Raw genomic sequence first — 16495 nt, forward strand, 5'->3', positions numbered from 1 at the left:
CCTAGTCTCACTAGATCAGAAAAATAACGAGGAGTGTTTGCAAGCACATTGGATGGCATGACTTAAATTTGACGGGTATTTTAAAAATTTGTGTTAACGAATAATGCATGCACACAATATTCGTTACACCTTTTGTTAAAAATCAATTTAACCAATTATATATGTCAATCGTGTATTATGCGTGCAGTTTGTTATTTAATTTCTAGTATAAAAAATAACAAATACACAAACTTGTATCGTTTTAAAACAGTTTTAAAAGATGTCGCCCATATATATTATTTGAGTTTCAAAAAACATTTAACTTTAAACTCGTTAGAGTTTAACTTTTTTTTTTTTTTTTTTTTTTTAAAATCATCAATTTTAATATTTGAAACTCATTACTAGTTTTATTTGATGTTTTCATCAAAAACATTTAGCATATATATTATAATCAACAATTAAATATAAATGCGTAGAATAAAACACAACCATGCATACACACATACATAGCCTAGCCCAAAAATCCTATGCTTGATCCCATGAGCCGACATGGGATCAAGAGGTCAAACTAAGGGTAATATCGTAGCTCCCACTTAATTCAAGAATCAAGTGAAAACATGACAAACGCCATCATTGTCAACTTGACCTGTTCGCCATCTTCTAAGTCAAACTCCATGTTGTATCTTTATATTCAATCTTCATCTTGTTACATTTATTTAAATTTAAAAATACAACTAAACTAGTACTTTTACAAATTAAAATAAACTTAAATACAATGCTATGAAAATGAAAAATAAATATAATACAACTTTGGCTTCAAAATGGCCTTTCAATAAATCAATAACCAACATGGCTTAAAATCGCCATGACAAACAATCATAACATTCACATATAATCTAACACATAGGTCGGGGCATTACGGGCTATGTATGCAATCACAATTTTAATAACTACATTATTAAAAATCTACATATGGCTTGTCCATGGTTACAATGCATGTGTATAACCATAGAAATAAACATTCAACAATTATAACAATTATTCAAGCCATAATAATTAAATTACAATTTAAAGTAGTGATATTCTTTCAATCATATTTGTGCGTCATGAGGTTAAGTCTAAATCAACCGCGTTGACTTTAAAAACCAAAAAAGTTTCGACTTTCACCAATACACCACAAAACTAAATCTAAAGAATAGTCACACGACAATTAAAACGGTGTAAAAGCGGCTCTGATACCACTGATGGAAAACCGTGTGTACTTTTAAATTTTATAAACGCAGCGGAATATGTAAATAAACATCTTTTATTAACTTTAAAATAAACATCATTTATTTTATTATAAACTTTCAAGTAAAACATTCACACGATTAACGATCCCAACAAGATCCAATTACACCACTAATAATTGTCAACTAATAAATTCACAAAGAGGAGTTTAGATATACCTTTAAAGAGCGATGCAAGAGCGGTAGAATCAACTGTCCACGTCTAGGTTGAAACATATATTCAAAGTGTATGAACATCTCTATGGTTGATCCACACAGCACGTCGAACAATACCAATCAGATGCTAGTCCGAATATAACCCGAAAGCAATATAACATTACTTGATAAGATAAGGATGAACCAAAACATATTTTGGTCAACCTTTCTTCGTTCGTAACAAAAAGAATGGAACTAACATTTTGATCTATTTTCCTTTTCTTATACATGCTCACTACCATTTTAGTTCTGACAAACACCCTAAATAACTTTGCACACTCTGTTATCAACAACCAATCAACAATTGATTGTCCATAGTATTTCAACAAGAATATTACTTCTGACGATGTAGAATAATAAGACATTCATTTCATTAGTTTTTGGTTCTTATAATGCTTATATAATTGAGACCCCAACTCCTTTAATAATTCTATTATTATTATACTGTATCTTTAATAGTATGTGGAGAAAACCAACTAAAACACTAACTTATTTTATTCAATTTGAGTGTACTAATATTCTTTTGCCGACATACACCAAAAAACAACTTGTGCATATATATATATATATATATATATATATTTTATTAACCCTAATTAAAATAAGTCCATTCAATGGTTTTGTAGTCTAATGTATCATCGAGCATTTTATATTTAATTAAATCTTATTTAATTAAACTATACTTTTCAAACTATAGGTTATAATTATATATCAACAATATATAATGATTGGTGTCTAAATGCTAAAGTGTGTGACCCCATAGGCCTGTATATAACCGGTAGTATAGATTTGTGTTATGACGTGCACATTAATTCTAACAGGAACTTCTTATATTTTTCGAATCACAAAAGGCTAAAGATGATAATCGATACTATGGTTGTTTGTTTGACTTTTTGACTTTGTCATATATTTGATACAATTAGATCTTGTAAAAGGTAATACATATTCGTAGGTTTAAAATCTTTTCAAGTTATATACATGATGTATGTATTATTGTAAAGATAAAAAGATAGTACCAAGGACGTGAGAGCAATTACTCTCCATGTGGACTGGTGAATGCTACAACGCACGTGTTTAAAGTATACTATATATGGCAAGTGTCTAGAGTACACTATATATGTTAGATGTAAGTTTAACAGATACAAATTCTTAGAAATTACCCAAAGCAGTTATTCCGTATATGTTTTCACAAAATACACAAACTTTTAAGTGTTAAACTAAGATGGAAAACATGCATACTTCCCTTAATTATCAAGCCAAAATTCTCAGGTTAATATAATTCAGCATGAGTGCAAAGAAGTTGGAGTTTTCGTGTTTGAGGGACCTTACGCCTCATCTCTACTACCTCTAGAAGTTGGCATATGATACACGTACCGTATTTATTATGCATAAAAAAATTAAAATTTGTACTCTAATCAGTACATACAGACTGTGAATGACAATGTTCCAAATTAATCAGTTTCATCGTTATCTCTTGTGACTGTTTCACAATTTCGGCAAAATTCACCATAAAAAATATACTAGTATTTGAGGTAAAAGTATACACAATTCTGTTCATCCAAAGTCTATGAAGACGTACTTAAAAAATATATTTAATAAAACTTTTTGGTTTTTCAATAAAATAAAAATGAAGCCAAAGTTCAAGACGACTTACATACTAGCTAGTTAGTCATTACATATTATCATTTCCAACTAAAGAAATTTAGTTTGTCCCTTGCAAATCTGGATCATCATATATCTTATTACTTATCTGGAAGACATATTGACCGGTTCATATTGGCTTGTAGTACGTATTCTCTACGTTTCAAAATAATATTTTATTGGTGATTCTCTACGTTTCAAACTAATATTTTATTGTAAGTTATGAAGTAAGTTCGTCTTAATAACAAACAGACTTGTTAGGGAGACTCGTTCTTTATGCGTGTGGATCGATAAGGAGTGTATTCGCGCTAGTTGTTGTGTGGTTCAACTAATCTGTACAAGACTAAGAAATTAAGTAATTACTTCGACAATACCGATAAATTAAGATTCTGTCGAGTAACATCATATGGAAATTGTGACTAAATTACGACGTTAAGAACACGAAAATTGCATGTTCATAGTACAAAATCAGTGGTTGTGAAACAAGGGTGCCTGTTGGCTGTTTCCTAGCTAATATATATATGTGGGTATGAAATTATGCCTGAAATTGCGATTCTTAAAAGTATAACTTACGCAAAATGATTATGTCATATCTTATTAAATGTTTCACGTAATCATTGATGAAAACAATGTTAATTAAGTTTATGGACATCTGTATATGATTTATTCTACTTTGTGTTTCACAAGCGTGCATCCCACGTACACGAAACCAAAACTTTGTTGCTAAAATAAACTTTGTTGCCATAACTATTCAAATTCCAATGGAAAGTTGACAAGTATCAATTGCATAGTACGTTCAACTAAACTAGCTACAAATGACTTTACATGATGAGACTTAGCTCGGTCAAACCGATTAATTAACCATGCATGCATAAGAAGAGATGGAAACTATTTCGTTGTATAAATATTCAATGCAATTCATTCCTAAATGTGAAGTGGTGTAAAAATCTACAATTGGAAATTAAACAGTCAATAATGGGGGTCAAAAATTTGAACACCTTAGAAGTTTATAATTAGAAGAATCGCATTATATATAATTCAAGCATTTACTGAGCCTAGAATTGAAGATGGGTTTTATAATAACTTTCTTAATTCACCACAAGACGTACAGCTAACGTTGGCGCGATATAATTAACATGACATCTTTTGTGAAAGAGTTAAAGTTCTTAACCATGCATATCAAACAAACTAAGGACTTGTTTGACTAATGAAGAACTACCAGACAAAACTATTCTACATATATAAAAAAATAAAAAATTAAAAAGCCTAGCCAACTAGACATATCATTTGAAAACACATAGAAACTTTTTCTTTAACATCTAAATTTTATAGAACTGACAAAAGAAGCTAGGGAGAAATAACGATTGCAAGGTTTATCATCCAATCAGTCCGGTTACTTTTTATCCGATTAAAAGAGTACATGCAAATAAAATCAAAAATAGAATCTCTTTATATTGGATAGGAAATTAAGTTACACAATAGGGTACTATAATATCAATTTTGTCATTTACTTTAGACATAAATTTTTAACATAAATATAAGTAAAGGTAAAAGTGTAAAATTAATGATCTATTAGTTGAAGTAGATACCTATTTAGAGACAACCTAAATGGATATATAGACACTTATTTTTAAGACCAAGAGACTAATAATTAAAATAATAAAATAATAATATGGAAACTACAGTGTAAAACCAAGTCGTTTATCTATATATACCCGTCTCATTTCGTATCACAAATGCTCATATCTTCTTCAATATCATTTAGTTCAGCTAGCATATTTGCCAGTGTCCATACGTATCGATACCTAATTGGTTCCTCTCACATTTTGCAATTCAAGTAGTAGTTGTTTAATACCACAAGACTACAGAAAAAGGTACTTTAAATTTTAACATATGTTTAAGTTTAATGATGAGTTAATTGCATAACTAATTTGTTAATCAATTAGTTGCAACAGCTAAAAAGCTACCGAAAACCTAAAGATGAGTTTATCACAGCTTAAATGCTACAAAAACAAACAAAAGTGTTTTGTGACAAAACCTCTATAAGTACAAGGGGTTATATGACAAAACTTCAAAACTTTATGGTGCTAATACAAAACAGAGAATGTATAAGGGATTATATGATCAAGCAATGGTCAAAGTCAAAATCCCTCAAACTGTAATACACGCCCCCAAATACGTACAAGGAACCATCCCAAAGAAGCGTTTATCTATACTGACAATCTAACACGCTTATTTCACACATAATTAATTCTATTTTAATTTTAATTTTAGTTAATCAATTGATTCGATGTCTCCAGGTATTTTCACGTTCCCTTCTCCGTTATGATGATGAAGACGATATTTATTGCGTGTAGTGTCGTAAGGCAAAATGTGGATTTATGATTTATGATCATTTTAGTAAGAGAAGATATTTGAAGAAAATTACATAGTTAATTAGTAAATCAATATATTTCAGTGCCATTGGGACCCACAGACCAAGCTAGATAATGAAAATTCACAACTTATAATTTATATAAGGCCATATGCAATGGTCCGCCACCTAGCATCGTTAACGGCCGCCATCCACTCACTATCATCACCAGCAATCCGCCATTGAAGTCGCCGGTAGTGCCACGGGTTGATTGTGGGGTCCATCGTTAAATTCATGTTTTTTTTTCTTCTTTTGTAGCGGTAATTGATAATTGATAAAATTGAGAAGTGATCATTGATACTGGTAATTGTAGGGTTGTGGGTGGGTATTTGGGAAGATAAATTTACAGAGTATTTAGGAATGGAAATTGGGGTATTTGAAAATTTGGGTATTTGAGAAGATGAAGTTACACATATTATTTTTTCATTTATTTTATTTTAATGATAAAAAGTACAATCTGAGTATTATTAAATTTATTTTTATGTAACATCTTAAATATTTAGTAAAATATTAATTATATTTATTTATTTATTGTATTTAAATAATAATTTAAAATAGGTTAAAGTTTGAGATGAAGTGTATGATAGTGGTTTAGTGAAAGGAATGTGAAATGAATGTTAAAGGGTTTGTGCTGATGTGACGGGTATAATTTCTGTTAATTTACATAAGATTTAATAGTAATACTTTTGGAGAGTGCTATATAAAGTGTGATTACCAATTCCATTAATGGCTTTTTCAACAATTTTACGTGGGAATTTCTTATATTTTTCGAATCTCTAAAGGCTAAAGATGAGTATAGATACTATGGTTGTTTGTTTGAGTTTTTGACTTTGTCGATCAATTTAATTTTAATATATATTTGATACAACTAGATCTTGTAATAGGAAATACTTATTCGTAGGTTTAAAATCTTTTTCAAGTTATATACATGATGTTTTTGTTGTAAAGATAAAAAGATAGTACCAAGGACGTGAGAGCAGTTAGTCTCCATGTGGACCGGTGAACGCTACAACGCATGTGTTTAGAGTATACTATATATGCAAGTGTTTAGAGTTAACTATATATGTTAGATGTAAGTTTAATCCTGGAACTAACAGATACAAATTCTTAAAAATTACCCAAAGCTGTTACTCCGTATATATTTTCACAAAATACACAAACTTTGAACTTGGAGATTAGATAGAAAACATGCATCTTCTCTTATTTATCAAGCCAAGATTCTCAGGGTAATAGAATTTATCAGGAGTGCAATGAGATTGGAGTTTTCGATGTTTGAGACCGTATTTATTATGCATTATATAACTTTTTGTAATAAGTACACCGACTGTGAATGACAATGTTCTGATTTAAGTAGCTTCATCGTTATCTCTTATGACTGTTTCACAAATTCCGCAAAATTCATCATAAAAAATACTACGTATACTATTATTTGACGTAAAAGTATGCACAATTCTGTTCATCCAAAGTCTATGAAGACGTACTTAAAAAATATATTTGATGAAACTTTTGGTTTTTCAATAAAATAAAAATGAAGCCAAAGTTCAAGACGACTTACATACTAGTTAGTCATTACATATTATCATTTCCAACTAAAGAAATTTAGTTTGTCCTTGCAAATCTGGATCATCATATATCTTATTACCTATCTGGAAGACATATTGACCGGTTCATATTGGCTTGTAGTACGCATTCTCTACGTTTCAAAATAATATTATATTGGCGATTGACATGCATACAATTTTAAAATAAAGTGTATACAGTCCAATGTTACTTTAGGTATCTATAAGTTTATGGCATGTATTGTAAGGTATGTAGTAAGTTCGTTTTAATAACAAACAGACTTGTTAGGGAGACTCGTTCCTTTATACGTGTAGATCGATAAGGAGTATATTCACGCTAGTTGTTGTGTGGTTCAACTAATCTGTACAAGACTAAGAAATTAAGTAATTACTTCGACAATAGCGATAGATTAAGATTCTGTCGAGTAACATCATATGGAAATTGTGACTAAATTACGACGTTAAGAACACGAAAATTACATGTTCATAGTACAAAATCAGTGGTTGTGAAACAAGGGTGCCTGTTGACTAGCTGTTTCCTAATATATATATTTAGGTATGAAATTATGCATGAAACTGCAATTCTTAAAAGTATAAATTACGCAACGTGATTATGTCATATCTTATTAAATGTTTCACGTAAATGTTAAGTTTATGGACATCTGTACGATTTATTCTAGTTTGTGTTTCACAAGCGTGCATCCCACGTACACGAACCAAAACTTTGTTGCTCAAATAAACTTTGTTGCCATAACTATTCAAATTCCAATGGAAAGTTGACAAGTAACAATTGCATAGTTCAACTACAAATGACTTTACATGTTTTTTTTTTTTTACATGATGAGACTCGGTCAAACCAATTAATCAACCATGCATGAGAAGAGATGGAAACTATTTCATTATATAAATATTCAATGCAATTCATTCCCAATGTGAAGTGGTGTAAAAATCTACAATTGAAAATTAAACAGTCAATAATGGGTGTCAAAAATTTGAACACCTTAGAAGTTTATAATTAGAAGAATCGCATTATATATAATTCAACATTGACAAGCATTTACTGAGCCTAGAATTGAAGATGGGTTTTATAATAACTTTCTTAATTCACCACAAGACGTACAGCTAACGTTGGCGCGATATAATTAACATGACATCTTTTGTGAAAGAGTTAAAGTTCTTAACCATGCATATCAAACAAACTAAGGACTTGTTTGACTAATGAAGAACTACCAGACAAAACTATTCTACATATATATATATATAAAAAAAAAAAAAAAAAAAAAAAAAAAAAAAAAAAAAACCTAGCCAACTAGACATATCATTTGAAAACACATAGAAACTTTTTCTTTAACATCTAAATTTTATAGAACTGACAAAAGAAGCTAGGGAGAAATAACGATTGCAAGGTTTATCATCCAATCAGTCCGGTTACTTTTTATCCGATTAAAAGAGTACATGCAAATAAAATCAAAAATAGAATCTCTTTATATTGGATAGGAAATTAAGTTACACAATAGGGTACTATAATATCAATTTTGTCATTTACTTTAGACATAAATTTTTAACATAAATATAAGTAAAGGTAAAAGTGTAAAATTAATGATCTATTAGTTGAAGTAGATACCTATTTAGAGACAACCTAAATGGATATATAGACACTTATTTTTAAGACCAAGAGACTAATAATATAATTAAAATAATAAAATAATAATATGGAAACTACAGTGTAAAACCAAGTCGTTTATCTATATATACCCGTCTCATTTCGTATCACAAATGCTCATATCTTCTTCAATATCATTTAGTTCAGCTAGCATATTTGCCAGTGTCCATACGTATCGATACCTAATTGGTTCCTCTCACATTTTGCAATTCAAGTAGTAGTTGTTTAATACCACAAGACTACAGAAAAAGGTACTTTAAATTTTAACATATGTTTAAGTTTAATGATGAGTTAATTGCATAACTAATTTGTTATTCAATTAGTTGCAACAGCTAAAAAGCTACCGAAAACCTAAAGATGAGTTTACCACAGCTTAAATGCTACAAAAACAAACAAAAGTGTTTTGTGACAAAACCTCTATAAGTACAAGGGGTTATATGACAAAACTTCAAAACTTTATGGTGCTAATACAAAACAGAGAATGTATAAGGGATTATATGATCAAGCAATGGTCAAAGTCAAAATCCCTCAAACTGTAATACACGCCCCCAAATACGTACAAGGAACCATCCCAAAGAAGCGTTTATCTATACTGACAATCTAACACGCTTATTTCACACATAATTAATTCTATTTTAATTTTAATTTTAGTTAATCAATTGATTCGATGTCTCCAGGTATTTTCACGTTCCCTTCTCCGTTATGATGATGATGATGAAGACGATATTTATGTGATCAATTGTTCATATATATATATATAAATTATATGCTATCCCATTGATTCAGTTATACGTACACCTGACATCATAAGTTATTGTTGTTTTTACATCATCTTTTTTGAATTTGACCTTTTATTTTTAGGGTTTTGAATTTACGGTGCTCATTGTCGTATCATAGCTTAATTACTTTATAATTGTGATTTTTATTACAGATGGTTTTAAACAATGCCTTAGAAACGACAATGGTTGAGTTATCTCAAGCAATTATTTCACAAATAAAACAATCTACCAGGTTTCGAACTATACTTATTCGTCTCGATAAGACCATTAGAAAAATCGAGCCCGTTTTTCGTTCAAGTGGGAGGTTAAGCCTACTGTTGAACCATCCCGAAACCGAAACAAAAATGTTCGTATTTTACGTTGAGTACGGAAAACAAGTTGTTCTAAAATGTTCGAAGATCAAATGTTGGAATGTGTACAAGAAGTTTGTTCACGCGAATCGGTTAATTCGTTTGGACAATGAGCTGGTTCGATTCTTTCAAGTCGAATTGCGAGATGAAATGAGCACTAGTATGAGGAGCTTAATTGAGATTTACGCGTTAAATGAAAAAATGGATCGAGTGCTTTCGTTAGTTAATAAACGGGCGGGTGGGTTTACCAGTGTTTGTAGTGTTCCCGGGCTCCCGGATTTTGTCATTGGTTTGGATCTTCATCTTCAAGAAGTTAAACGCGTTTTGCTTAAAGATGATAATCAGGTAGTAACTGTTTCAGCTCCTGGAGGTTGTGGGAAAACTACATTGGCGAAAATGCTTTGTCATGATGATGAAATCAAAGGTATATATAAAATTTTGTACTTATTAGTTACCTTCATTTGATGTGTTAATTAAATGGTTCAACGCTAAATTCAACGGACGCGTTTGTTTTTTTTTTCTCTAAAATGATATATGACGCTGAATGGTTCAGCGTTGAACCATTTACCACTTAGAGTTGAAACACTCTTTTAAGCATTAAACACTCGAGATTTTCTCTAATATTCTCCTTAAATTATATCATGAACATATCTATTAAACAGCTTATTCAACTATATTGTCACATATATTCAACTATATTGAATTTTTTATTCTTTTAGAAAGTTAATAAGGTAATTTTACCTCATTCGTATTGTCCATTCAAAATGATTATCAAACAGCTTATTTGTCGTTCAGAACCTTTGAATGATTCAGATTATGAACAATTCAGCACTCAAATCATTTTATTTTATCAAACACAGCCTAATGTATACCTTTGTCTGACTAATGTATGCGTGTAAATTTACAGGTACATTCGGGGAAAATATATTCTATGTTACTGTTTCTAGAACGACATCTCTTAAAACTATCGTCCAAAAACTATTGGCACATTATCTTAATGTAAAGCATTGTGAGTTTCAAACGGATGAAGAGGCGAAGAACCAGCTAGAGAACATGATGAGGAAAATGGGATCAAAGAATATATTACTGGTTTTGGATGACGTGTGGTCTGAATCTGAATCTATTATTCAGGACCTTAAGTTTCCGATACCAGGATACAAAATTTTAGTCACATCAAGGTTTTTGTTTTCACGATTTGGGTCCACGTACGAATTGGGATTGTTGAATGATGAAGATGCAAGAACTCTTTTTTGTGATTCCGCGTTTCCCTACAATGGGAATCATGTTAATGTGCCAAATGATCTTGTGAACAAGGTTGATTTTTGAATTTTTGAATTTTTTTTTTTTTTTTTTTTTTTCTCATTTTAACAATTTTTTATATGTCTATATGTGCCAAATTTATTAAATTTTGTGGTTTTTTATTTAGATGGTGAAATGTTGCAAAGGATTTCCGTTAGCCCTGACTGTCATTGGTGCATCGTTGTGTGGTCAAGGTGTTGTCAAATGGAGGTCAACTTTAAAGAAATGGTCTGAAGGTCAATCTATCTTTGATTCAAACAGCCGTTTATTGCTCAGTCTTCGATCGAGTGTTGATGAACTTGGAGATTTTTCGATAGCCCGAAACTGTTTTCTTGATTTGGGTTCGTTTCCTGAAGATGAAAAGATTGCAGCTTCTGCTCTTATGGATATTTGGATCGAGCTTTACAATTTAGACGATGAAGGAATGTATACAAGTGAATACCTTCTCGAACTTTCCTCAAGAAATCTTCTCAATCTTGTACTTGCAAGGTAAAATTTCTATTAATATGATTAATATAAATATTATATTTAAGATTATTTCTAACGATAGCTCTTAGCGCTATTGTTAAGGTACAAAAAGACTTGTACTTTTTAATAACCGCTATTACAAAGTCAACATTAACTGTTCTGTACAATATATTAATATAACGTCAGCTCTTAGGGTTGTCGTTAGAAAAATCGCTTTGTTATAAAATTCATTTGTTATTTATTTGGTCAACTGATTTTTTATTTTATTTATTTCAGGAAAGATGCGAGTGAACTAGAAGGTTACTGTAGCGAGCATTGCGTCACACAACACGATTTACTAAGAGAATTAGCCATCCATATGAGTAGTCAAGACCCCATAGATCAAAGAAACCGAATGCTTATCGAAATAAATGGAAACAATGTACCCGCATGGTGGATTCAACAATTGCAACAACCAATTGTTGCTCGCCTTTTATCGATTACTACAGGTTTCTTTTTCTTTAACTAAATCATGAATCAAAAACATTTATTAAAATTGTTTTAGTAACTGTATGTAAACTTTTGTTTCTGCAGATGAAGCATTCTCATGTAACTGGTATGATTTAAATGCACCAAACGTTCAAGCGTTGGTATTAAACGTACAAAGTCAAATATACACGCTGCCACACTTCATCAAGAAAATGAATTTTTTAAAAGTACTAAACATCACAGGCTACGGACCTTATCCATCCAAATTGCACGAATTCGCATCAATAAGTTCTGCAGTTAACTTAAAACGATTGAGACTTGAACACGTCTCACTTTCACTAATTCACTCGATCTTCGCGTTGAAAAACTTGAAGAAACTTTCATTCATCATGTGTGAAATCGGTGACGCTTTCGAGAGTATTAGTACAACGTCTCTTCCTATGTTACCGAATCTTATGGAACTCGAAATCGACCGTTGTTATGACTTGAAACAAATACCCGAAGAATTATGTAGTCTTGTTCGTCTTAACAAACTCAGTGTCACTAATTGTCATGAGCTAAATGCTCTACCAAAAGGTTTGGGTAGTTTGTCAAATTTGGAAATATTAAGGTTGCATTCTTGTACAAGATTGGTCAAGTTACCTAAGTCGATTGGGTACCTTAAAAATTTGAGCTTTCTTGATATATCCGATTGTTTGAGTATTAGTGCGTTGCCTGATGAGATTGGTGAGTTAAACGGGTTGAGAGTGTTAAAGATGAGTGGTTGTCGTGGGTTAGAAGATTTACCGGATTCTGTTACGAATTTGGTGTTGTTAGAAGATGTGATATGTGATGAAGAGACGTCGTATTTATGGAATAATGTTGAAAGTGATGATATGTGTGATTTGAAGATAAACATTGTTGAAGATGATCGATTCGCTAGCTTCATGAAAATAGTCGGATAGTATATGCTATTGAAGATATTGTAAGTATGTAATTCCAACCTATTATATTTATCTGTTTATATTTATTACTCTGTAGCTTAATGTTGATACGTTATATGTATTCATTTATATTTATATTATATTTATATGTAATGTATATATTTAAGTTGTAATGTGTTGTTCGTATATATCAATAAAATTGTGTGTTTGACTTAAAAATAACCAGATAAAAATGTAACCCAGTAAGCCATCTGCTTATATCCAATTGAGTTTTGTCTCTATTGTGTTGTATACTTGTATATCAATATCAACTCCCAAACATGTTCAACTTTTCTGCTTCAGGAAATTGATCGAATGATGTTCAAAATTAATGTTTCGTGTTAATTGTCATTTTAAATGTGATATATTTTATACAGTTTTAATTAATTAGCCTATTACATAGGTCGCATATACGCATGTATTATTACAATGAGATGTTGATACACTAATAAAACTATATAAGTAGACACAAATTGATACTAATCTCACTATCAGAAGACATATTAGCCTTTTCATATAAGTACGTCGGATTAACGTACCAATGTGTCTCATGGAAGTTATATGGTACTTGATAAAGAACAATGAAAATGAATATATTGCAAGATATATTCAAAATTTGTGTGTTTGAGCGAATAACGAAGAAATGCATGGTGGAAGTGATCATATGAATATATACGGAATACGGACATGGAGGATGACATTTCTTAAACTGCGTGTTTTTTGTCTGAAAACTATTAAATTGAGACGGATGTTCAAATATATCTAAGTATAGGAAACTGAAGTGTTATTTGCACGTAAAAATGGGTAAATGAAAGGGTGATGTGCACGAAATATACTTATATTTGCAAAATTTGTCTTTTACTTTTCAAAAGATAGACAAATAGTATTGACAATTCTAACTTGGGTTACGTGTGTTGCCGCACAATTTATTATAGCTTTTTATTATATTATATTATATATATATATATATATATATATATATATATATATATATATATATATATATATATATATTTAATGGTGTATCCTATCGTATACACACATAAAAGGCATAATGGTTGCATAAAAGTAGCATCAAGAAGGCTGGAAACAACAGTTCGGTAGAGTTATCCGTCCAGCGTTCTCCGCTGTACAGGCTGCTCCGTCATGCGTAAGCCCTGAAGGCCGCCTAGCGCATAAGCCCTGGCCGGAGAGCGCCGCATTTAGCATAAATTTCGGAGCACATGTAACAGAACGTATCATCATTTGACACGTGTCCCTAAACAAATCTGGTAGATCTGGCACTATAAATAGACCCCTTGGGTCGTCATTTTACACAGGTTCAGATATTCTGACAACTTTGAGAGCTGAGACTTCACTTCTCTTTCTCTCTCTAATTTCTCTCACTAGAAGTCATCCGGCTAGCACTCTTACGCTCTACGGACGACAGATTGATTAAGCCACCCCACAAGTTTCTACACTTGTGAACCGGGTCTGCAGGGATTATTTCCCGAGGGTAAAAATCAATCGGCAACACTCCGCCCTCCTAAAAGCTAGATCACTTCTAGTCTCTTGTTGACATACTAAGCCTTACCTCATAAGGAAATATGTGTTAACAATGGCGCCATCTACTAATGCAAAGAACACACGAAACGGAAAAGGAACGAAAGCAGCTGAAGCTCCATTTGTACTTGAAGCAGTCAACAATCCATCAACTGACGACATGGTCACTGTTGAAGATGTACCTATTTCACCACTAGATGGTACGATTGAAGAAACAGTTGCTGAAACTACAGAAAGGCTTAAACATTTGGCAACTAATTCGGAGAAAAGGCCAGTAATCGAAGAAGCGACAGCTAAAAGTGCAGAAAGACTTCCAAATTTTGTTACTAATCCAGAGCGACGACCATTGATGCAACCACGGCGATGTCCGTCATTTATACCTTTTCGGCGGATGGCGGATGGCAAAGACAAGCAGATAATGAAAAGGCAATCTATATCAAAGTACAAGTTATCCAGGCTACTTGACAAGCTTGGCAGTCTTATTGATGACTCTGGGGATGATAACGACTTGAGCTGTGATAATAATGACTCTGATGATGAAATTGACAAAGATGAGTTCATGTCAGAGAAGCAGGCAGTGTTGCTTTTAAATGATATTCTTAAGCAGACAGCTCCGGCAAAATACAAGCAACGCTTAGCGCAGCCCGCCGTCCGTGCTGTGGCTGTGGACAATTTCTTTGCCCTCATTACTGGAGAACAAGCCACCAAGCCACCAGCCATGGCAGAATCTACACAGTGTTTCATTGATCGAATTGCAAATTATCCATTGCCCAGAAATCTTGCTATACCAACAATTGGAGTTTATGATGACACAACGGATCCGGAAGACTTTTTGACAATGTTTGAAGGCGTTATGAGGTTGCAGCATTGGGAAGATGAAACTGCGTGCCATATGTTTCCTATGGTACTGCAGAAAATAGCACGTGAATGGTTTGCTAGTTTGCCGCCAAGGAGTATTACCAGTTTTCTCGATTTGAGAGCAAAATTTGTGATGCAATACCAAAATCTTCGGAGCTGTACTCTGACTCATCTTGATGCACACGAGATCACAATGCATCATAATGAATCTTTGAGAAATTTTATGAAACGTTATACACTTGAAGCACAGAAGATCCCTGATTGTCCAGAATCACAGCTTGTATCTGGCTTCATTTTTTGTCTGGACCAGCGACGGTTTAGTGCACTTGTTCATGCGTTACGGTATGACTTGCCAAAAACATTGCATCAGGCGTTGGAGGTAGCACAGAGGCATGTTCGAGCTGGTGAGCGTGGGTTAAACAAGTTTGAAACTGGCGGCAGTAGCAAGCCGCACAACGGAGGACGGTATTTTGACAGAAATCAGAGAAGGAATGATAATTTAAATGGAGGATGGAGAGGAAACAATCACCCTAATGATTTCCACCACAACAGAAAGCCAATCGAAAGGCACCCGTTGATAATGGCGCTTACTAAAACGCTGAAAGAGATCCTTTTCACTGAACCAATTCGGACCACTTTCAATGCTCCAGCACCTATGGAAGAGAGGGAGGGTCCAAAGAGTGAGTTGTGGTGTGATTTCCATGAGGCTTGGGGCCATGATACGGACAATTGTAAATCTTTGATGAGAGAAATTATAGCGAAAATCAAGGCAGGAGAACTGAATCATTTGTTGCCTGGCAAACAGTACAGGAGGAATGATCCTCGCAGGAAATTTGTGTGGCAAAGGAATGATGGTAGCAGAGGACACCGTGGAGAGAACAGAAGAGAGCAGCATGACGGAAGAGATAATCGGAACCAACCGCAGTACGGAGAACGGATCACAGAGCGTGAGACAACTCCAGAAGTTGTAATCAGGATGGTTTATATTAATGATGGTCATTATGAAGAAGGTGAATCATCAAACAGCAAT

General features: G+C 32.5%; 1 protein-coding gene across 2 annotated transcripts; it reads left to right on the plus strand.

Moving 5' to 3' along the window:
- Nucleotides 1-8898: 8898 nt before the first annotated feature.
- Nucleotides 8899-13222, plus strand: LOC139866441 (probable disease resistance protein At5g66910). 2 transcript variants are annotated; one of them, XM_071854677.1, is made up of 6 exons: nucleotides 8899-8990; nucleotides 9671-10292; nucleotides 10776-11182; nucleotides 11295-11656; nucleotides 11912-12123; nucleotides 12209-13221. In XM_071854677.1, exons 2-6 carry the CDS (start codon nucleotides 9671-9673, stop codon nucleotides 13045-13047), a joined length of 2442 nt encoding a protein of 813 aa, XP_071710778.1. In that variant the 5' UTR covers nucleotides 8899-8990; the 3' UTR covers nucleotides 13048-13221. The 2 variants fall into 2 exon arrangements, with proteins under 2 accessions (XP_071710778.1, XP_071710777.1); XM_071854676.1 differs by lacking the exon at nucleotides 8899-8990 and adding an exon at nucleotides 9343-9416 and having other exon boundaries at nucleotides 12209-13222.
- The last annotated feature ends 3273 nt before the right edge of the window (nucleotides 13223-16495 follow it).

This window comes from Rutidosis leptorrhynchoides, chromosome 9, assembly GCF_046630445.1.
Source record: "Rutidosis leptorrhynchoides isolate AG116_Rl617_1_P2 chromosome 9, CSIRO_AGI_Rlap_v1, whole genome shotgun sequence".
In the NCBI taxonomy this organism is placed as follows: Eukaryota; Viridiplantae; Streptophyta; class Magnoliopsida; order Asterales; family Asteraceae; genus Rutidosis; species Rutidosis leptorrhynchoides.

Coding starts and splice junctions, on each gene's coding strand:
- LOC139866441 (XM_071854677.1), top strand. CDS start 9,671: ATGGTTTTAAACAATGCCTTAGAAACGACAATGGTTGAGTTATCTCAA. Junction 11,183..11,294: donor CAAATGATCTTGTGAACAAG/GTTGATTTTTGA, acceptor TTTTTTATTTAG/ATGGTGAAATGTTGCAAAGG. Junction 11,657..11,911: donor CTCAATCTTGTACTTGCAAG/GTAAAATTTCTA, acceptor TATTTATTTCAG/GAAAGATGCGAGTGAACTAG.